Below are 22,442 nucleotides of genomic sequence, written 5' to 3'. Positions count from 1 at the left end.
GGGCTGTCCTTGCCAGCAGGGTCCTTACACCCCAGGGGCTGTGTGCCGGGGCAGGGACTCTGCTAGGGTCAGCTCTGCGCCTGCCCGGGGAGCTCCCACGGAGCTTCTGTGGGGAGAAGCAGTGGGTGGAAGGAGTGACTGCCAGCAAGGCAGATGCCTTCTGTTGCTGAGATGGACCTGTGTGGGTCAGGGCTGCTCCAGATCCCCATCACCCCCAGGACATTTGCAGAGGGCCCGTTTTGAAGAAGGACATCGAGGCACCTTTCCCCTGAAAGGGAACAAGTCTGTGCTGTGGGATTTCTCCTCTCGGCTGTTGGGTGGGCAGTGGGAGGTGGGAAAGGATTTCTCCTTTGTGGAGAAGGCACAGAGACCCCCGTTCTCAACAGCACTTCCCTGAACCCCTCCTGAGCCCCCACACACCCAGAGATGCCCCCGGACAGCGCTGTGCTGCCAGGAGGGGTCTGCAGGGCAGAGCTGAGCACACAGCGGGTGGGATGGGCTCTGGGGCACTGGCAGGGAGGAGACCCGTTGGCAGAGAAGCAGCTCCAGGCAGGGGCAGCTCCTGGCAGCCCAGACACAGGCAGGGACAGAGAGGGAGCTGCTGCCAGAAGTGCCCAGGCAGGGGGGATCCTGGCACCACCGGCCACCCCCTGAACTTCAGACAACTTCTCGGCAGCAAGCCTCTGCTCTCCTCTCCCGCCCGCCCCACAGCCACAGGGTCCAGAGCCCGAGATGCCTTCTCAGCAGCTGCACCTCCAGTCCAGGAGAAGTGAGTGTGTCCTACAAGTGATGCACAACATAAAAGCAAGTGCCCTGCAGTGTCGCTGTCTGGAGACACTGTCACTGAGGAGAAGGCTTCACTGCACGCCTGCCTGACTCCCTCTCCTCGCTTCATTTTTTCAGAGAACATACGTGTTTCTCCTTGTTTCCCCACCCCTCTGTTGAACTCTGCATCTAAGGAGTTTGGGAGGGGGTGCGGGTCAGCTTCTCTTCTGCCTCTGACTCTGCCTCTGACTCGTGCCCCAGAGGTGCCCTCATGGAAAGTTGGTGTCGAGGCAGTATTTTACCCGATAAGGGAGAGTGTCACTGAGTTTGTGGGGTTGGGAATGAGCTGGGTCATTCCTCATTCAGCTGTGGGAGGGGGATTTCTGTGAGGAATGGCATTGGGATTTCCTCAGAGAAGTCTCTCCCAGTTTGTCACTGCCTTTTCCTCCTTGGACAGGTCCCCCTGCCCAGAGGCAGCAAATGTCCAACAGCAGCTCCATCACCCACTTCCTCCTCCTGGCATTCGCAGACACACGGGAGCTGCAGCTCTTGACCTTCGGGCTCTTCCTGGGCATCTACCTGGCTGCCCTCCTGGGAAACGGCCTCATCATCACCGCCATCACCTGCGACCACCGCCTCCACACCCCCATGTACTTCTTCCTCCTCAACCTCTCTGTTCTTGACCTGGGCTCCATCTCCACCACTCTACCCAAAGCCATGGCAAACTCCCTCTGGAACACCAGGGCCATCTCCTATGCAGGATGTGCTGTCCAGCTCTTTTTCTTTCTCATTTTTACTTCAGCTGAGTATTCTCTCCTCACCATCATGGCCTATGACCGCTACGTTGCCATCTGCCATCCCCTGCACTACGGGACCCTCCTGGGCAGCAGAGCTTGTGTCCACATGGCAGCAGCTGCCTGGGGCAGTGGGTTTCTCAATTCTTTCCTGCACACGGCCAATACATTTTCACTGTCCCTCTGCCAGGGCAATGCCGTGGACCAGTTCTTCTGTGAAGTCCCCCACATCCTCAAGCTCTCCTGCTCACACTCCTACCTCAGGGAAGTTGGGCTGATTGTGGTTAGTGCCTGTTTAGCATTTGTGTGTTTTGTTTTCATTCTGCTGTCCTATGTGCAGATCCTGAGGGCGGTGCTGAGGATGCCCTCTGAGCAGGGACGGCACAAAGCTTTTTCCACATGCCTCCCTCACCTGGCCGTGGTCTCCCTCTTTATCACCACTGGAGTGTTTGCACATCTGAAGCCCCCCTCCATCTCCTCCCCATCTCTCGACCTGGTGGTGGCAGTGTTGTACTCGGTGGTGCCTCCAGCAGTGAACCCCTTCATCTACAGCATGAGGAACCAGGAGCTCAAGGATGCCCTGTGGAAACAGGCCCAATGGACGCTGTTTCACCGACAATAACCTGCCGCCCCTTCTCCGCACATTGCCCAGAGTTGATCTTAGACCACGAGCCTGAATTTTTCTCTTGTGATAATCCTGCTTATTGATATTTTTCTGGGTTTATACTACTTTTTTTGAGGCTTGATCCTACTGGGTCTGACCCTTGCACAACACTGAGTCAGATGTAGCTGGTCAGATAACAGCTCTTAAATGAAATGGGATGTCCCAGGTAAAATAGGGAGAAAAGGGAGAAACAGAAATAAAAGACATGGGCTGAGATAAATATTGTTTAAAAGAACAGTAACAGAAAAGATATTATTACTACTACTACTACTAATAATAATAATAATAAAATATAGTGATGCAACACAAATTGCTGACACTTCCCAATGATTAACTACCCAGCCTGTCCGGAGATGTGATCACCGATCCCTGCCCCTCTGCTAACTCCCATTTATATACTGAGCATGACATCTATGGGATGGAATATTCCTTTGGCCAGCATGTTTTGTCTGTGGCCCCCCACCTTCCACAGGAAGTTGAAAAAGTCCGTGACAATATAAGCATCACTCAGCAACAACTAAAACAATATGTGTTAGCAATGTTATTCTCAAAGTCAATCCAAAACAGAGCAGCTACCAGGAAGGATATTAACTCTATCCCAGGCAAAACCAGGACAGCGTCCGCCCCTTATTCTATACCATCTACCTCATGCCCAGGTCTTACACTTTTCCATAAATCACCACCATTTTCCTGTCTTTCATATATGTATATATGCACACAGATATCATTCCCTTAGTCCATGGGCCATCCCACTGAAATGTCCCTTGAGTTCATTTAGTCCATGACTTTGGGCTCCGTCTCTTGTAACTGTCTTTCCCGGCAGGAGACGTGATGTGTGGTGTTGACTTGTTGCGTGCTGCATCTGGAGCTCACAGCTGGTGTAGCCGGCATGGCCCATGCCCATCATCTGTGGGTTGAAGATGTCGATCTCAAGACAATTCCCGGGTGCCAGTTGCTGCAGCCACTTCTGGTTCCATCACTTCTGCACTTTGCTCAGTTTCATCAAAGTTCATTCTTCATTAATTTAGGTCACTCTCACTGTAATACCATAGGTAGAGCATATAGTGGTAATTTAGCAATAAATATCATATCATTTGATTCATTGGCCATTCTCACCAAAATCAAATCCCCTTGAGGAACACATTGATCATCCCCATCCTCCCGCATCACCCACCAAGTGCACTCAGGGCCTTTAAAATAAAGAAATCCAACAGATAATTTTGCCTTTGCTTGTGTCAGGAATATCCCAGACTGTCTTCCTGAACATATTCAAATCCTCAAATGTTACCTAACCAGGTGGCCTTTGCCAAATGTGTATCCCGACTTTTGAAGGTCCCACCACCCATGGCTCTCAGTGTAGTTTATAGCAGTCCGTTGTATTGTTTCATTTTCCCAGAGGCTCGTGCATGGTAGGGGATGTGATACACCCGCCCAATGCCATGCTCTTTGGCCCAGGTGTCTATGAGGCTGTTTTGGAAATGAGTCCCACTGTCTGACTCAAATCTCTCTGGGGTGCCATGTCGCCATCAGACTTGCTTTTCAAGGCCCAGGATAGTTGTTCAGGGCGGTGGCATGGGGCAGAGGGTGTGTTTCCAGCCATCCGGTGTTTGCTTCCACCATTGTGAGCACGTGGTGCTTGTCTTGGCGGGTTTGAGGGAGTGTGATAGAACCAATCTGCCAGGCCTCCCCGTATTGATATTTCAGCCAACGTCCTCCATATCAAAGAAGCTTTAACCGCTTGGCTTGCTTAAATGCAGCACACCTTTCACATTCGTGGATAACCTGTGCAATAGTGAACGTGATCAAGTCCACCCCCTGGTCACGAGCCCATCTATATGTCGCATCTCTTCCTTGATGGCTTGAGGCGTCATGGGCCCACCAAGCTATGAATAGTTCACCCTTACGTTGCCAGTCCATGTCCACCTGAGCCACTTCAATCTTAGCAGCCTGATCCACCTGCTGGTTGTTTTGATGTTCCTCAGTGGCCTGACCCTTGGGTACGTGGTCATCTACATGATGTACTTTCACAACCAGATTCTCTATCCGGGCAGCAATGTCTTGCCACAGTTCAGCAGCCCAGATGGGTCTACCTCTGCACTGCCAGTTGCTCTGCTCCCACTGCTGTAACCACTCCCACAGAGCATTTGCCACCACCCATGAATCAATATAGAGGTAAAGCACCAGCTGCACGGGGGCTCACAGCCGGTCCCAGGTCACCCCTGCGCCTGTGATTTCACTTTGGGGCACATTCCAGAGCCACCAGACAGGCAGGGGTTGGGAGACGATATTGGAGGGAGGGCACAGACAAAGCGCTGTAGCACCTCCAGGAGAAGCACTTTCCACTGCCACAGGCTGTGACGTGGGCGATAGCTTGGCTCCCAGCGACACTCATCCTCACCCAGGGAGAGGAAGAGGAGTGCTGTGCTTTGCACCGCCTTCAGTGAGCTTTGCCTGGAGGAGAGACTCTGTGATGGGTGGCATTGAGTTCAGTGCTCACAAGAACATCCTCTGTAGCTGCAGTCAATGCTTCAGGTCAGTGCTTGGAACAAGAGGGGATGGGGACACACAGCATTTCCCAGGCTGTGTCACGCTGCCTTAGTGTCTCTCCAGCGCTTCCCTCGGCACTGAACCTCTTTTCCAGCACTTCCCCATAGTCCTGGTGCCTCCCTGGACACCGGAATTCATCCCCAACCCAAGATCTCACAGCAGCACTGGAAGCGGTGTCTGACGAACCCCCCGATGCGGTGCAGGGCTGGAGCGTGGCCAGCCGGGCTTGTCTGCCGTGGGGCGGGAGGTGTTCCTTCCCCACACAGCGCCATTCTCTGGTGGTCTTGTTGAAGCAAGGAGGGCACTGGCCCTGTGGCTCTCTGTGCACAGCCGGAGGCGGTGACTCCTTGTTAAAACAACCGGCTCGTAACACATGAATTAATAAGCCCCACGGCCTCCCAGCGTGGCTACTGTGTGTGCCCAAATTGGTGCCCCAGGAAGGAGGCACAGGGGATAATAGGGTCCGGGTTTAATGCAGCAAAGATGCTTTTTCCCCCAGCACTGCTTTGCTTTTTTCAGGGCTTTGTTTTCCACCCGCTGGAGCAATGCCGGGAACAATGTCTATAAAATCCCCGGCACTTCACCTGAAATGATGCAGCTCATTACCAAGTACGCCTACACCGGCACAGTACCGGTCACGGCCGACAATGTTGAACGTTTGCTGATAGCAGCCGACCAGTTCAACGTCATGGGCATCGTCAGACTGTGCTGCGAGTTCTTAAAGTCCCAGCTGTGCTTGGAGAACTGCGTTGGCATCTGGAGATTCACCGAGTATTACTACTGCCTTTATTATTGACTTTATTATTGACCTGCGAGAAGACGCCCATGCTTTCATCCCCCATCACTTGGAGGGGGTGACCAGGGTGTCGAGAGAGTTTCTGCAGCATTCCGTCAAAGACCTCCTGTGTGTCATGCAGAAGGAGCAGCTCCGTGGGAAAGAAGAGGCCGTGTTTAAGGCTGTTCTGCAATGGATGGCTCACGACCCACAGAACAGGAGGCAGCAGGTTGCAGTCTTGCTGGGCAAGGAAGAGTGGAAGGGGGGACAGAGGGCATTTATTTAAAACAAAGAAAGTCTAGGTTATTCTTAGCTTAGAAAAAATAAACTCAGCATTTTCGACAGTAAGGACTTTGCTTGAAACTTTTGAAATCCTGCCTTCACAAGGGTATAAATTTGTAGTTCATATTCACTGTACATACACGCCACTCACCCAAATCCCATTGCTTGTTAGCACGCGCATGGTTTCCGAAGGCACACACACTGACACTGACACTATGGAAATGATCAGGTATGTGTTGTCTATGAGTGCCCAGGCCACAGTTGTGTGAGGCATTGCACAAGCATCGGAAATCCTTGCCCAAAAGAGTTTGCAAACCACCCGTTCCTTTCGACTGGGCTCGAAAGGGGGACCATCTTGCATAGGGGAGGATGGCACATCGCTCTCATGTTCTTGAGGCAGTCCTATTCGAGTCATGGTTTCAGTCAGAGTCCTTCCTGAACGATCATTGCCTGGGAGGACAGCACCATAAAAGCAGTCAAGTGCCTTCTGGGCCACCTCTGGGGACAATTCTCAGCCTTCGAGGATAACATCATGAAAACTTTCCAACTGCCCATGCTGTCCCAGGAGAGAGATTGGGACACAAAGTATGGAATTACATGAGTGATTCTCTGTTCACGAGCACGAGTGGTCCCAGTCAAATTGGGACACCCCAAATGCAGTTTCACACATGGTTCTTATACCTTTAGAGCATTCAGGTACAACACAATTTGAGTGATCGCTACGTAACACGCACACGCAGGCTGCTGTTTGGCAAAGCAACTCTCATGCTGTGGCATCATCATCCACCTGCTGCTCTCCTAATGGAGACGTCCCTGGAGTCGGTCTTGCTGCAGTTCCTTATCTCTGATGCCAGATGAGGGGAGGGTTTCACAGGGGTGTCAGAGGGGCTGGGAGGCTGGCGTCATCCGCGCAGTGCTGGAGTATCCTTTCTTCTTCAGGCTGGGGGCTGTCTTCTCCTCCCGACAATGAGCTGGGTCCTGTAGTCATGCTGACTGAACCATGGCTATGCAGTACACAATAGAAACGCTGTATATCTTAAGAAAGTTCATACAGTTTCGTACTCTAAAAAGTAATTGTTACAATAGTTCTGGAATGAGATTTTCCTAACAGTCCCTCCTTTTCCTTTCACCGTCAGGGTCACACTATACTCTTCATTATTTAAGTCGTAAGTCAAGTTCATAAGGTAATATTACACTGTAAACACACCCATCTAATTAGAAAGCAAAACAAGAGAGTGAATACAACCACCCAAATCCTTTCAGTTCACAGTCCTGTTCCTAAGTCTGGGAGCCAAGAGGTTAGCCACCCAAAGAGATTTAGGGGAGATCCCTTCCCTATTTCGTGTAATATTTTTAAATGAGTCTTTCTCTTGTTTCTCTCAGTTTTGTTTTTCTGGTCTTGACTGACATAAAAACCCCAGCAGCTCTTATTCAAGAACGCACCTACTCTGTCCTGTACTTCTAAAAGGTGCTCTAGAGCTAAGCCATTCTATATTACCATTTTTGATAATAATTTGATTTCTTCCTCTAAGGCTGTCATACTGCCTGCCCTCATTAATGGCTTTTTCTAATTCTCTTGGCACAATTGCAGTAGCCCTTTCTAGTTTTGCGGTCCTTCGCTGTGGGATAAAATCTGATACAGACAGGTGGAACTCAGTGCCACATTATCAAAGGCATTTATGAAAGGCAGGTCCTGCTTGACTAACCTGATCTCCTTCTACAACGTGGTCACGCGCTCAGTGGATGAGGGAAAGACTGTGGATGTTGTCTATCTGGACTTTAGTAAAGCCTTTGACACTGTTTCCCACAGCATTCTCCTGGAGAAACTGGCTGCTCATGGCTCGGATGGGCACACGCTTTGCTGGGTAAAAAACTGTCTGGAAGGCCATGCCCAGAGAGTGGTGGTAAACGGAGTTAATTGCAGTTGGCGGGCGGTCAGGAGTGGAGTCCCCCAGGGCTCAGTGCTGGGGCCAGTCCTGTTTAACGTCTTTATCAATGATCGGGATGAGGGGATGGAGCGCACCCTCAGTCAGTTTGCGGATGACACCAAGCTGGGTGGGAGTGTTGATCTGCCTGAGGGTAGGGAGGCTCTGCAGAGGGATTCGGACAGACTGGACCCATGGACCAAGGCAGACTGTAGGAGTTTCAATGAGGCCAAGTGCTGCGTCTCACACTTTGGCCACAACAACCCCCGCCAATGCTACAGGCTTGGGGATCAGTGTCTGGAAAGCTGCTCACAGAGAGGGACCTCTGTTGTTGGTATAGCAGCTGAACATGAGCCAGCAGTGTGCCCAGGTGGCCAAGAAGCCCACTGGCATCGTGGCCTGTATCAGGACTAGTGTAGCCAGTAGGACCAGGGAGGAGATTTTCCCCCTGTATTGGGCACTGGGGAGGCCGCATCTTGAGTACTGTGTTCACTTTCGGCCCCCTCACCACAAAAAGGACGTTGAGGCGCTGGAGCGTGTCCAGAGAAGGGCAACGAAATGGGTGAGGGGTCTGGAGAACATGTCTTATGAGGAGCGGCTGAGGGAACTGCGGTGGTTTAGCCTGGAGAAAAAGAGGCTGATTGGAGACCTTATCGCTCTCTAAACATATCTGAAAGGAGGTGGCAGAGAGGTGGGGGTCGACGTGTTCTGTCAGGTAACGGGTGTTAGAACAAGAGGAAATGGCTTCAAGTTGCGCCAAGGGAAGTTTTGACTGGGTATTAGGAAGAATTTCTTTACTGAAAGGGTCATCAGGCATTGGAATGCGTTACCCAGGGCAGTGGTGGAGTCCCCATCCCTGCAGGTGTTTAAGGGTCATGTAGTTATTGTGCTGAGGGACATGGTTTAGTGGTGGGCTTGTCTGTGTTAGGTTAATGATTAGACTATGATTAGATCTTACAGGTCTTCTCCAATATAGGAAATTCCATGATAGTGCGATTCTGTGATGATGGCGCTGGGACAACTTTCCCGGGGTGTCCAGTGAGCACAGGCACAGCCCAGACCCTGCTCTGCTGGTCCCTCATGTCTCTCGCAGGAGCCCGGCTGTGCCAGGACACTGCTATGTGCCCCCACCCTGCACACTCCCCCACTTCAGCTCTTCCCTGAGGTTTTTCCTCTCTGGGGCACTTGCCAGCCCCGCCAGCCCACACCCTCCCTGAATCTGGACACCTCCTGCTCTCTCCCAGCACAGACCAGAAGAGCAGCCTCATTGGCAATGGTCCACCCAGCCTTCATGCTGAGGAGATAACCACCCCAGGCAGCTTGCAGCCCCCCGTGCCAAACGTCCTTCCCAGGATGGCATGAGAGAATTGGCCCAGGGCACCCTCAGGAAGGTCCTTTGGCCCCAGGGACAGGGCAGCCTGCCGTGAGCTGTCCCACCAGAGCAAAGGGTTCCTCTTTCCATGGCTGCCCTGCACACACACGGTGCCCTGCTCTTCTCCTACCACAGCCCATCTCCCCTCAGAGCCTTTTCCTGAGAGAGCTCATCCGTGCTGGCCTGGCCAGCCGTTCCTGCACCCCTCCCCAGGCGTCCCACAGCCCCCGAGCTGGTGGTGCGGCTCTGCAGAGCCGGGGGCTGTGGTGCCCAGGGCCATGCTGGTCAGGCTGGGAGGCAGACCCAGCTCGGGTGGCTCCTGCCCCCTTCACCTCAGCACACAGACGTGGCCCCTGCAGCTCCAGAGAAGTTCTCGGAGAAAGGATGTCAGACAAACAAGTCAGTGCAGGGTCCTTCATTTTTTTAAAAACAAAGAGAGAAGAGCTTCTTATCTACGCGAAGTCTGTGGCTCCCACAACACAGACGGATCCTGACATAGCAATAGGATAAAGGATGATTCTTCACTTTTATTGACAGCATTAACAAAACCCAGAAAAGCTAAAAAACAAATAAATGAAAGGAAAAAAAGTACTAAAGACAATCTGGGCCTGCAATGAGTTACATCATGTGCGATATGTTAGAAGATGGGCAGTTCAGTGCTGCTTCTGACAAGATACCAGTCATCAGTTTCCACAGGGCATCCCTGAGTTCCTGGTTCCTCATGCTGTAAATGAGAGGGTTCACTGCTGGAGTCACCACTGAGTACAGAAATGACACCAACAGGTCCAGAGATGGAGAGGAAATGGAGGGGGGCTTCAGGTAGGCAAACATGGCAGTGATGATAAACAGGGAGATCACAACCAGGTGAGGGAGGCCCGTGGAAAAGGCTTTGTGCCATTCCTACTCCGAGGGGATCCTCAGCACAGCCCTCAAGATCTGCACATAGGAAAAGAGAATGAAAGCAAAAGCCCCGAATGCTAGTAAGACACTAAGCACCAGAAGCCCAACTTCCCTGAGGTAGTCTGAATGTGAGCAGGAGAGCTTGAGGATGTGGGGGATTTCACAGAAGAACTGGTGCAGGGCATTGCCCTGGCAGAGGGGGAGTGAAAATGTATTGGCCGTGTGCAGCACAGCATAGGGAAAAACACTGCCCCAGACAGCTGCTGCCATGTGGACACAAGCTCTGCTGCCCAGGAGGGTCCCGTAGTGCAGAGGTTGGCAGATGGCAATGTAGCGGTCATAGGCCATGATGGTGAGAAGAGAAAACTCTGCTGAAATGAAAAAGAAAAACAGCAAGGCCCGTGTAGCACGTCCTGCATAAGAGATGACCCTGGTGTCCCAGAGGGAATTGGCCATGATTTTGGGGAGAGTTGTGGAGATGGAGCCCAGGTCAAGAACAGAGAGGTTGAGGAGGGAGAAGTACATGGGGGTACCAAGAAGACCAAGTGGATAAGGTCCTCTATAGACAGATTGGAGTAGGCTCACATTCACAAGCCCTGGTCCTCAGAGGGAACTTCAGCCACCCTGATAGCTCCCCAGCCCCTGCCCAGCTCTGCCCACCTCCCCAGCCCTCTCCCCAGGACAGCCAAGCCCAGCAGCCCAGTCTGGACTGGCCCCACAGCACTGCCCGCCGCAGGCTGATGCAGAGCTCTGGGCACTCACCGCACAGCCCCAGCTCCTCCCAAGGGCGCAGCAGCTCCTGGGGGGCAGACAAGGAGGTCAGCCTGCCCATCAGCCCCGGGGCTCGTGCTGGCGCTGAGGGAACGAGGAAAAAGAGGCTGGTCACTCTCTGCTTCTCTGGAATTCATGTTGTACGTGATCCCCAGCCCTGACTGAATTTGCCCCCTTCTCTCCCCAGTCAGCCCCACGCCCCAGGACAGCACAGCAGTCCTGGCCCTGGGGTTCCCTCAGGCACCTCCTGTGTCTTCCACTCTCCCCTCCCTGTGCCTGATGAGTCCCTGCTGACTCCCTCAGCACTGCAGCGTCCTTGTGCGTGGACACATTGATTCAGTGCTTTATATTGGTGGACTTTACCTTTGAGGGTGTTTCACCTTCAGAGTCTCCATCTGTTCCAGCGCAAGGGCACGTGTCGAGTCCCTAATCCCGCCTCTCCTCCCCCTAAAAAATGCATTACCAGAACATTCGGTATATGCCATCAGTCCTGTCATACATGAAGAAGACTGAGGAGATAATGGGAGCTCATGGACCATCTCCCCTTCCACTGGGCACCAAGAAGAGTGCTTTTAAATCCAGAATATTTGGTGCAGTGGAACCCAATAGTACCGTGAGCTTACCTCCAGAAACATTGAAAACACAAGAAGAGACTCATTAAAATATTGATTCCTTGAATATGTTCTTGGAAGGTACTTTGGAGGAACAGCCCATCCTTCAGGCACGGCACTTGGGAGGTGCCCTTTTATTAAAGAGCTGTTATCTGTGCAAGGGTCAGGCACAGTAGGATCAAGCCTCAAAACAAGCAGCGTAAACTCAGAAAAACGTCTATAAGCAGGATTATCACAAGAGAAAAAAGCAGACTCACAGCCTAAGATAAGCCTTTGGCAATGTGCGGAGAAGGGGCGGCAGGTTATTGTCAGTGAAACAGTGTCCATTGGGCCAGTTTCCACAGGGCATCCTTGAGCTCCTGGTTCCTCATGCTGTAGATGAAAGGGTTCACTGCTGGAGGCACCACCGAGTACAACACTGCCACAACCACATCCAGACATGGGGAGGAGATGGAGGGGGGCTTCAGGTGGGCAAACACTCCAGTGCTGATAAAGAGGGAGACCACAGCCAGGTGAGGGAAGCATGTGGAAAAGGCTTTGTGCCGTCCCTGCTGTGAGGGGATCCTCAGCACCACCCTCAGGATCTGCACATAGGACACCACAATGAAAACAAAACACCCAAAGGCTAAACAGGCACTAACCACAATCAGCCCAACTTCCCTGATGTAGGAGTGTGAGCAGGAGAGCTTGAGGATGTGGGGGATTTCACAGAAGAACTGGTGCAGGGCATTGCCCTGGCAGAGGGGCAGTGAAAATGTATTGGCTGTGTGCAGGAGAGAATTGAGAAACCCACTGCCCCAGGCAGCTGCTGCCATGCGGACACAAGCTCTGCTGCCCAGGAGGGTCCCGTAGTGCAGGGGATGGCAGATGGCAATGTAGCGGTCATAGGCCATGATGGTGAGAAGAGAAAAATCTGCACCAAACAAGAAGGAAAAAAAAAAGACCTGTGCAGCACATCCTGCATAGGAAATGTCCCTGGTGTCCCAGAGGGAATTAGCCATGGCTTTGGGGAGAGTGGTAGAGATGGAGCCCAGGTCAAGAACAGAGAGGCTGAGGAGGAAGAAGTACATGGGGGTGTGGAGGCGGTTGTCACAGGCGATGGCGGTGATGATGAGGCCGTTTCCCAGGAGGGCAGCCAGGTAGATGCCCAGGAAGAGCCCGAAGGTCAAGAGCTGCAGCTCCCGAGTGTCTGAGAATGTCAGGAGGAGGAAGTGGGTGATGGAGCTGCTGTTGGACATTTGCTGCCTCTGGGCAGGGCGACCTGTTCAAGGAGGGAAACAGAGTAAGTCAATGCAGACTTCTGTAAGCAAAATCAAAGCCATTTTCGGTGGGCTCAGTCCCGGCTGCATACACTCCCTTCCTCACGTCCATGGCTGGAGCTCTGGTTGGCGTTGGCTGCCTGTGCCGTGAGGAGCAGGGCGCTGCCCACTGGCTGCCGAGGGGTCAGCCCTGCTCTGCAGCAGGGAGTTCATAGGGAGGGTGGCGGCAGGAGCCAGTCCTGGTGTTCTGCTTTGGCTGATGAATCCACTTCTTACGCAGATGGGCTTCTCAACATCTGAACACCCACTGCTACGGAACAGGGATGGCAGAAGGCAGTTGGAGAGGTTTGGGGTATTTTAAAGCTCCCCCATCTAACCTGGGCACTGTTCTGGGATGTCAGAAACCCTCAGCATTTCTGCTGCACTCCAGGAGAACGGAGTGAGTGCTGTGAGACATGAGGATTGCCTGGGGCAGAGAGCAGAGTCAGGGGAGATGGTTTGTCCCTCCATCTTGCACTGTCATGAGATGGAGGGGGATCACCCTCTTCTATTATGCAATCAGACACTGCTGAGAGCAGAAGGATCCATCTCAGACTATGAAATGTCTCACCCTTTCTCAAGGTCTCAGCAGCCCACTTCTAGCCAAGGACACCCACGGCTCATTTCACCCACCCAACAGCATTTCCTCAGTCACAGAGTCTCTGTGTTTCTCTGTGGGGCTTTCCGATAACACAAAGGTGCTATGGGACAGGTTGGCATCCTGGAGGGCAGCTCACAGCTTCCATAAACACCCAAAGGACTTACCCAATTTTGGGGATCTCAGTGAGAGATTTTGCAGGGGCTAAAGAGCAGGTGCCACAGATCCCGGTGAGACTGGAACAGGGATGCTGATGCTGTCTGTAGCCCCCAGAGATGGAAACCAAAGACACAGACTCAGGAAAGCTCCTTATCTCTACAGGGTCCCTCCTTTGATCTTTCATTTGAAAGTCCTCTTGGACATGTGCCACTGCCCACCCAGCCAACCAAGAGAAGAAACAGCAAAAGAAATTTAACTTCATATTAAGGGAACTCCATCTTGAAAAGTCCCTCCAGGAATGACCAGAGGTCATCTGGAGGTGTAAAGAGCCCTGACCCACACAGCACCCTCTTCAAAGCAGAAGGACCCTGCCCTGCCAGTAGTCACTCCTTCCACCCACAGCTTCTCCCCACAGCGTTGTGGGGAGCTGCCCTGGCAGGCGGAGAGCTGACCCTGGCAGGCGGCAGAGTCCCTGCCCCGGCACACAGCCCCCGGGGTGCAGGGACCCTGCTGGCAAGGACAGCCCTGCCCACCCCTGCCTGCACACCCACCTTCACAGTCCTTTGGCTGGTCCTGGGAGAAGGCAACAGTCATGCCCTGTGCCTCTGATGGTGAAGCAGGGAAGCCCAATCTAGAGAATGTCCTCTTCTTCCGCAGCAGAGAAGTTATGAGCGTCCTCCTGAAAGATCCCACGGGCTGTGGGAGGTGCCAGCTGTTGGAGATCTCTCCAGCTACTGCAGCTGCTCTGCTTTGGGAAGAGTTCTCCCCCCACTCACCCTCAGCATCCTCCCTCTCCAGACTGCCTTCAACCTCTCTCTGCCTCCCTGCTCTGCCCTCGCTGCCTGCAGGCAGTGCCCTCAGCCCTGCTGCGCTGTGCAGAGGAGCTGCTCCTGGGCAGAGCTGTCTCTCTGCAGCGCTGCCCGCTTGCCAGGACCTCCCTCCGTCCCAGCAGCCCGGCCCAGCTCAGCAGCAGAGGACCAGCTGTGGCTTTCTCTGCCTCCTCCCCGCACTGCCCCAATCCCTCGAGGTGTCCCTGCGCCTCCAGGGCTGACAGCTCCTCCAAGGCAGCGGGGTCTCTCCTGGGGAGCAGAGTTTGAAGTAGAATGAAGTCATCACCGACTGTCCCTCTCTGAACCCTGGACAGACTGATCCCTGTGGTGGAAATTGCTCTGCCAGGGTGTGCAGACCTACAGGAGGTATCCGTGTTCCCCTCTGGAAACCCCCATTCCTGCCGCATTGCCAGGCAGAGCACGGAGGCAGTGACGGGCCGGGGATCATGCCCACCGGTGCAGGGCAGGGATGGAGCCAAGTCGATGAGGCATCTCAGCTCTCAGCAGTGTTCCTGAGGCCGGAGGGACATTCAGCTCCCCCTCTACTGGACTCTCTCCAACAGTTGCCTGTCTTTCTTGAACTTGGGTATTTAGAACTAGACACTGTACTCCAGATGCAGGGAGAGAGCAGAGGGGGAGGAAGACCTCCCTCCACCTGCTGCCCACGCTCTTTTGTAATGCACCCCAGGAGACCATAGGCCTTCTTGCCCACCAGGGCACATTGCTGGCTTATGGTCAACTTATTGTCCACCAGGACTCCCAGGTCCCTCTTAGCAAAGCTGCTTTATAGCAAGTGAACCCCCAACCTTTACTGGTGCATGGGTTTTTTCCTCCACAGGTGCAGGACCCTACACTTACCCTTGAACTTTATTATGTTCCTCTCCACCCAGCTCTCCAGCCTTTCCAGGTCTCGCTGACCGGCCTGCCATTTCCTGGGTCCTCCTTCTTGCCCTTTTTGAAGACTCGCGTGACTTTGGCTTTCCTCCAGTCCTCAGGCACCTCTCCTGTCCCCCTGACCTTTCAAAGATGATGGAGAGCACCTTCGCAATAACATGTGCCAGGTCCCTCAACACTCCTGGGAGTGACCCATCAGGGCGCTGGGTGTCAAGTTTGCCTAAATGATCTCTAACCCGATCTTCCTCAACCAAGGGAAAGTCTTCATTTTCTCAGATCCTTTTCTTCACTCCAGAGTCTGGGATTGCTGAGGGCTGGCCTTACCAGTAAAGACTGAAGCAAAGAAGGTATCAGTAATTCTGCCTTCTCTGCATCCTCCGTCACCAGGGCACCCACCTCATTCAGTAGCAGGCCCACATTTTCCCCGGTCTGCCTTTTACTACTGATGTACTTGGAGAAGCCCTTCTTATTGTCCTTGACATCCCTGGCCAGGTTTATTTCCACGTGCGCTTCAGCCTTCCTCGTTGCACCCCTACATACTCTCGCAATGTTTATATACTCCTCCCAAGTGGCCAGTCCCTTCTTCCACATTCTGTAAACTTCCCTCTTGCACCTGAGATTTTCCAGAAGGTCCTTGCTTATCCATGCAGATTTCCTGCCTCCTCTGTCTACTTTATTACTCATAGGGATGCACTGATGTTGAGCTTGGAGGAAGTGGAGCTTTTCTATTAACCAGCTCTCCTGCACCCCCCTTCCTGCTAGAGTCTTTGCCCATGGGATTCCTCCAAGTATGTCTTTGAAGAGGCCAAAGTCAGCTCTCCTGAAGTCCGGGCTTGTAATTCTACTTTTTGCCCTGCTTCTTCCACACAGGATCCAGAACTCCACCATCTCATGGTCACTGCAGCCAAGGCTACCCCCAGCCTTCACATCCCCAACTAGTCCTCCTTTATTTGTCAGTAATACGTCCTGCAGTGCACCTCTCCTCGTTGGTTTCCCCACCAACTGTGTCAGAAAGTTCTCATCAATGCTCTGCAGAAACTTCCGGGACTGTGTGTGCCTGGCTGTGTCTTTTCCCGCAAATATCGGGGTGGCTGACGTCCCCCGTGAGAACCAGGGCCTGTGACCAGGAGGCTATTTCCAGCTCTCTGTAGAAGGCCTCATCAACTTCCTCTTCCTGATCTGGTGGTCTGTAATAAACACCCACAGCAGTGTCTCCCACATCGCCTGTCCCTTAATTCTTAACGATAAGCTCCCAACACGTTCTTCATCCAGCTGCAGGCAGAGCTCAAGACATTCCAGTTGCTCTGTCTTGTAGAAAGCAACTCCACCATCTCACCCTGCTGGCCTGTCTTTCCGAAACAGTACATAGCCGTCCGTGACAGCATTCCAGTCCTGCGAGCTATCCCACCATGTCTCTGTAATTGCAATGAGACCATGGCCCTGTGGCCATCATCCCCTCCGGATGGGTTTTGTGGAAAGGAAGGCTGGGACACTGTGTCAGGGTTTTCACTGAAGGAAGTATTGACCCTGAAGCCTCATCATTTTACTGCTGTCCTTTAGTCCTTGTACCATACACATGTCCTTCAGACACATGTCCTTCAACACATGTCCTCCCAGAAATGGAGGAAAGTATGCCAAAGAAAAAATTATCAGGGGATTTGTTGGGAAAGAGCACAGGATGGGCTCAAATATGTCTCCCTTAACTTGTCAATGTCTTCTCTTTCAGCAGTGCGCCATGCCCAGAGTAGCTGTTCAATAGCAGCTCCATCACCCACTTCCTCCTCCTGGCATATGCAGACACTGGGGAGCTGCAGCTCTTGACCTTCTGGCTCTTCCTGGGCATCTACCTGTCTGCCCTCCTGGGAAATGGCCTCATCATCAGCGCCATCGACTGCGACCACCGCCTCCACACCCCCATGTACTTCTTCCTCCTCAACCTCTCTGTTCTTGACCTGGGCTCCATCACCACTCTCCCCAAAGCCATGGCCAATTCTCTGTGGGACACAAGGGCCATCTCTTACTCAGGATGTGCTCTTCAGGTGTTTGGTTGTTTTTGGGTTTGTTTTTTTTTTCTGTGTTGCAGCAGAGTTTTCTCTTCTCACTGTCATGGCTTACAAACACTACGTTGCCATCTGCCATCCCCTGCACTACGGGACCCTCCTGGGCAGCAGAGCTTGTGTCCGCATGGCAGCAGCTGTCTGGGGCAGTGTTTTTCCCTATGCTGTGCTGCACACGGCCAATACATTTCACTGCCCCTCTGCCAGGGCAATGCCCTGCACCAGTTCTTCTGTGAAATCCCCCACATCCTCAAGCTCTCCTGCTCACACTCCTACCTCAGGGAAGTTGGGCTGATTGTAGTTAGTATCTGTTTAGCATTGGGATGTTTTCTTTTCATTGTGGTGTCCTATGTGCAGATCTTCAGGGCTGTGATGAGGATCCCCTCGGAGCAGGGGCAGCACAAAGTCTTTTCCATGTTCCTCTCTCACCTCCTCATGGCCTCTCTTTGTCAGCACATCAGCGTTTACCCACCTGAAGCCCCTGTCTATCTCACCTCCCTATCCCTTGACCTGGTGGTGTCAGTGCTGTACTCAGTGGTGCCTCCAGCAGTGAACCCCTCATCTACAGCATGAGGAACCAGGAGCTCAAGGATGCTCAAAAAAATGATGGTTGGATGTTTTTCAGAAGCAATAGATTGCCTGTTTTCTTCTGCACAGCATTCAGAGTGTAACTCATTACAGGCCCAGCCTGTCTTCTCAGGTTTTTGCTGTGTGTGTGTGTGTGTTTCTTTGTTTTTCTTGTTATAATGTTGTGCTCAGCAAAATTTTATTAGTCTTCCCACTTCTAATTCATTGTGTACCTGTAGAATTTGACCCACAGACTGTGTAAATCAGGTGCAGTGCTCTCTGTGTATTCAAACAAAAGAAAGGACCCTGCAGTGACTTGTTTGTCTTAGATCCTTCCTCTGAGACCTCTGTAAAGACACAGGGCAGTGCCTGCGTGCAGAGGTGGAGGGGAACGAGTCCCAGCACAGCAGCACTGCCAGGGCGCACCAGCCTCGGTCTTGCCAGAGCTGCTCTCTTGCCACTCCCACGCTCTCCTTTGGAGCCCTTGTGTAGGTGTAAGCCTCAGGGGTCACAGTCCTGCTGTGTGGTAGTCCTGTGACTGCAGGCAGGGACAGGCCATGAGCACTTCTGTGACACAGCTGACCTCTATAACGGCATCTCCATCATGACAGGGGATGTCCTCAGCACAGTGCTTGAAGGCTTCGGTCTTCTTCCAAAGTTGCTCTCAGGAACATGCCCAAGGAATAGACTCTAAAGAGCCTTGTTGCTTTGTTTGTTCTCTGTGGGCTCAGTGCGATGAGACTGTGGTCCCAGGATGGCCTTCTAGGGACTTAGGGCTGGTTCAGGTGTTGCTTGTTGGTGGCCAGGGCCCATGCAGACAGTGAATGGTCTCCAACGAACCTGCCTGGGGCTCTGCAGCAGTTCATAGGGCTGATGGCAGAGCAGCGTTTTTCTGGAGGGACTTGGGAGCTGCCAGAAGAGCACAAGGGATCTGCAGGGACAGCGTGTGCCAGGGAGTCAGCAGCGAATGGTGCCGACTGAGCACGAGCCTGTCCATTGTGGTGTCACCCACAGACAACACACCAAGTCTGTGTATGAGCCTGCAAATGAGAGCTCTGCAGCCGCGAGGGAGACAGCTGGCCCAGGGAAAGGAGTCTGGCAAGTGATTCATTTTACCCTCAGTGAACTTTCACAGACTGGATCCAGCGCAGAACCCAAACACATCTCACAGCACTGGAGTAAGGCAGGGTACCTCTGAGCACCTTCCATGGCCACCTAAGAGCTTGTGTGGGAGGTGCTCAGTGGCAGTGACCACCATCAGCTGGGTCTGCCTCCCAGCCTGACCAGCACAGCCCAGCAGAATCAGCCCATTGGTCCTGGGCACCACAGCCCACTTGCTCTGCAGAGCAGCATCACCAGCTCGAGGGCTGTGGGGACCATGGGGACAGGGCGCAGCAATGACTGGCTGAGCCAGCACAGACGTGCTGACCTTGGGAAAAGGCTCTGTGGGCAGGTGGGATGTCCTGGGAGAAGAGCAGGGAACGGTGTGTGTGCAGGGGAGACATGGAAAGAGAAACACTTGGCTGTGAGTGCCAGCTTGGGCCAGGTTGCCCTGCGGCTGGGACAGCAGAAGCTGCCGGAGGAGCACCGGGTCCAGGACTCTGTGCTTTCCTGGGGAGCGCCACTGGTAACGGGGGCTGCACGCTTCCTGGGATGGGATCTCCAGGACATGACAGCAGAAGAGACACTGCCACTTACCTCCGTTTCCTCCTTGCTGCAAGGCCCAACCAGACCGGGCTGCTCTGCTCGGCTGGGGAGAAGGTAGAGGAGTGGGGATTGCTGGGAAGGGGCTGGGACGGCTGGGCTTGGAAACGCTGGGGAGGAAGAAACACCAATGTACAGCTAAAGTGTGTGAGCATGCAGGGTAGGGGCACACAGCAGTGTCCTCACACAGCCCGGGCTCCTGGGAGGGACACACAGGAGCAGCAGAGCAGGGTGATGTCTCTGCCTTTGTTGATGGGACACCCCAGGGAAGCTGCCCCGGGGCAATCGTCACAGGGCAGCCACTAACAAGCACCGTTTCCAGCACTGCCCTCTCACCCAGCTCAGAGAGGTTGTTCTTCCCTCCACAGAGGGACATTGAAAGACGAGGTGTGAAGACCATGTTTGCGTTGTACAGAGGAGACAGAAGCATACACATTGCGTGCGGGTGGTAAGATGAACCCAAGTGAGCACAAACGCCATCAGCTGTTCTTAGGGGTGCCATGAAGGACTGTGGGACAGACGGTGTCCTGAGGTTACTTCACCTGGAGAGTAAGGTCCCCTGGGAAACCCCCATAATGCAGCACTGGAATGTGCATCCTTGAACTGACGTCCCCCTGTTCATTCTTCACGATTTGGGGCATCTCAGATGAGTGAAGAGCAGGAGGACACACCACAGGGCTGAGGTGCCGGCCAGCCTCTGGCACTGGCAACAGGAGGCCAGGGAGACACTACGACTGCTGCAATGCTCTGCCTCTGCCTGTGGAAGGGAAGGACTCGTGTCTCCAAACACCCCTGTGTGTACGAAGAGCGCATGAGGCCAAATGAGGTGGGGACACCTCACAGCCCTGACATTTGTGTGACTGACTTCAGGAACAACCCCCACTATCCCAGTGAGGTTCATCTCACCTGCCTTGGACAGGCTCATTACCAATTCCTCTGTCTGCTATGTTATCCCTCCTTGGCTTTCTGGCCAAGAAAGGGAAGGGGGACAATCAAACCTCCTTGATGCAGTTTCCCCTCCTGCAAATGGGGAACATCACCAACACTTGACAAATCTCTTCATCCTCTTTCATGAGTTGCCCCGTATCTTCTTGCATTAAAAGGCTGCCAGGCTCTTCCTTGTTGTGCATGATGGGAGGAGGAAGGCCAATGGGCATCAGCTGAAAAACATGAAGAAAATCTTTCTCCCCATCAAGATAGTCAAGCACTGGAGGAGATCTCTCAGAGAGCTTATGTCATCTCTATATTTCATGGAATCATAGAATGGTTTAGGTTGGAGGGGAATTTAAAAACCATCTACTTCCAACCCTACTGCCATAGGCAGGGACACCTCCCACTAGACCAGGTTGCTCAAAGCCCCATCCAGCCTGGCCTTGAACACCTCCAGGGATGGGGCATCCACCACTTCCCTGGGCAACATGTTCCAGTGTCTCACCACCCTTGGAGTAATGAATTTGTTCTTAATATCTAATCTCAGTCTCCCCTCTTTCAGTTTCAAACCATTATCCCTCATCCTATCGCTACACTCCCTGAAAACAGTGCCTCCCCAGATCTCCTGTAGGCCCCCTTTAGGTAATGGAAGGCCACAGTAAGGTCTCCTTGGAGCCTTTTCTTATACAGGCTGAACAACCCCAACTCTCTCAGCCTGTCTTCAGAGGAGAGGTGCTCCAGCCCTCTAATCATCTTTGTGAGCCTCCTCTGGACTCACTCCAACAGGTCCATGTCCTTTTTCTGTTGGAGGCTCCAGAGCTGGATGCAGTACTCCAGGTGGAGTCTCACAAGAGCAGAGTAGAGGGGAAGAATCACCTCCCTCGACCTGCTGGCCATGCTGCTTTTAATGAAGCTCAGGATGTGCTTGGCTTTCTGGGCTGCAGGCACACATTTCTGGCTCATGTTGAGCTTCTCATCCACCAACACCTCCAAGTCCTTCTCCTCAGGGCTTCTCTCTATCCATTCTGCACCCAGCCTGTATTTGTGCTTTGGTTGACTTCCTCTTGCAACTCTAAACTTCAAACATTTTTGGTGTTGTTATTCTCTTTGCTTTGTTTTGTCTTGTTTTAATAAGTGATTTCTCAGCGATTTTGTGTGCTGCCTTTGTTTGCAAAGGCAAGTGATCATAAAATTGGGGTGGGATGCAGTGGCAGGGACACGGGAGCGCAGTGCCAGTGTAGGTGCCTGGGACCCTCTGCCCAGGCTCCAGCTGCAGCTTCCCAGGGAGTCTGGTCTCCAGCAGCTCCTCTGGGACAGTGGCCAGGCCCAGGCATGTGCTTCGGAGACACAGGGTCCTCTGGAGGTACCACTGGGTACTGATGGTCAGACAGCGGAGCGCTGCCTGGAAGCCTGAGACATTTTGACATGTGTATGAGCACGACCTCATCAGCTAAAACAAGAGAATAATTTTAATAAACATTTGGTGTTCTCCCATGAGATGTAAATGAGGAGTTTTCAGGATGTCCATTGACAGAAAGACGAGAGCTACTGACCTTTCCCTCTCTTTGCATTGTCAGGACTCTCTCTCAGCCTCTGAATTTAATCTCCCTCATCTTTCACGTATTTCCACCTCTCCTAAACGAAGTGGCCATGTCTGAAGGCACCTTTCCAGCAATGCACGTGCACAGAAGCACTTGCGATTTCTCTCTACATTCCCCTTCCCCTTCCTCTTTCATCATTCAGACACCTCTCAACAATCCCACTGCTGCTTTGAGCTTCAGGCAGTTAAAATTTGACTTTCAGTAGTCTGTTGAATTCTGGTTTTAGGAAACTCTTCATTTGTGCTTATTTCCATAAGAACAGGTTCAACAAGGCTTTAGGTTCAACAAGGTTTCAGGTTCAACAAGGCCAAGTGCCAGGTCCTGCCCTTGGGTCACAACAACCCCATGGACACTACAAGCTTGGGGCAGAGGGGTTGGAAAGCTGCCTGGGGGAGAAG

At 52.8% G+C, this 22,442-nt stretch overlaps 2 protein-coding genes across 2 annotated transcripts; one reads left to right on the top strand and one right to left on the bottom strand.

The window, feature by feature from the left end:
• Window positions 1–1,245: 1,245 nt before the first annotated feature.
• On the top strand, window positions 1,246–2,181 carry LOC309684369 (olfactory receptor 14A16-like; the record flags this gene model as incomplete). Its single annotated transcript, XM_082500293.1, has 1 exon — window positions 1,246–2,181. The coding sequence occupies one exon, from the start codon at window positions 1,246–1,248 to the stop codon at window positions 2,179–2,181; it is 936 nt and encodes a 311-aa protein (XP_082356419.1).
• A 9,533-nt stretch (window positions 2,182–11,714) lies between these two features.
• LOC309684368 (olfactory receptor 14I1-like) lies at window positions 11,715–12,644 on the bottom strand (the record flags this gene model as incomplete). The annotated part of the gene is made up of 1 exon (XM_082500292.1): window positions 11,715–12,644. The coding sequence occupies one exon, from the start codon at window positions 12,642–12,644 to the stop codon at window positions 11,715–11,717; it is 930 nt and encodes a 309-aa protein (XP_082356418.1).
• Between the last annotated feature and the right edge of the window lie 9,798 nt (window positions 12,645–22,442).

Source organism: Vanellus vanellus (assembly GCF_965231255.1).
Source record: "Vanellus vanellus genome assembly, contig: HAP1_SCAFFOLD_53, whole genome shotgun sequence".
Lineage (NCBI taxonomy): Eukaryota > Metazoa > Chordata > Aves > Charadriiformes > Charadriidae > Vanellus > Vanellus vanellus.
Note: the sequence above shows the minus strand (reverse complement) of the source record. Positions and strands in the feature narration are given on the sequence as shown.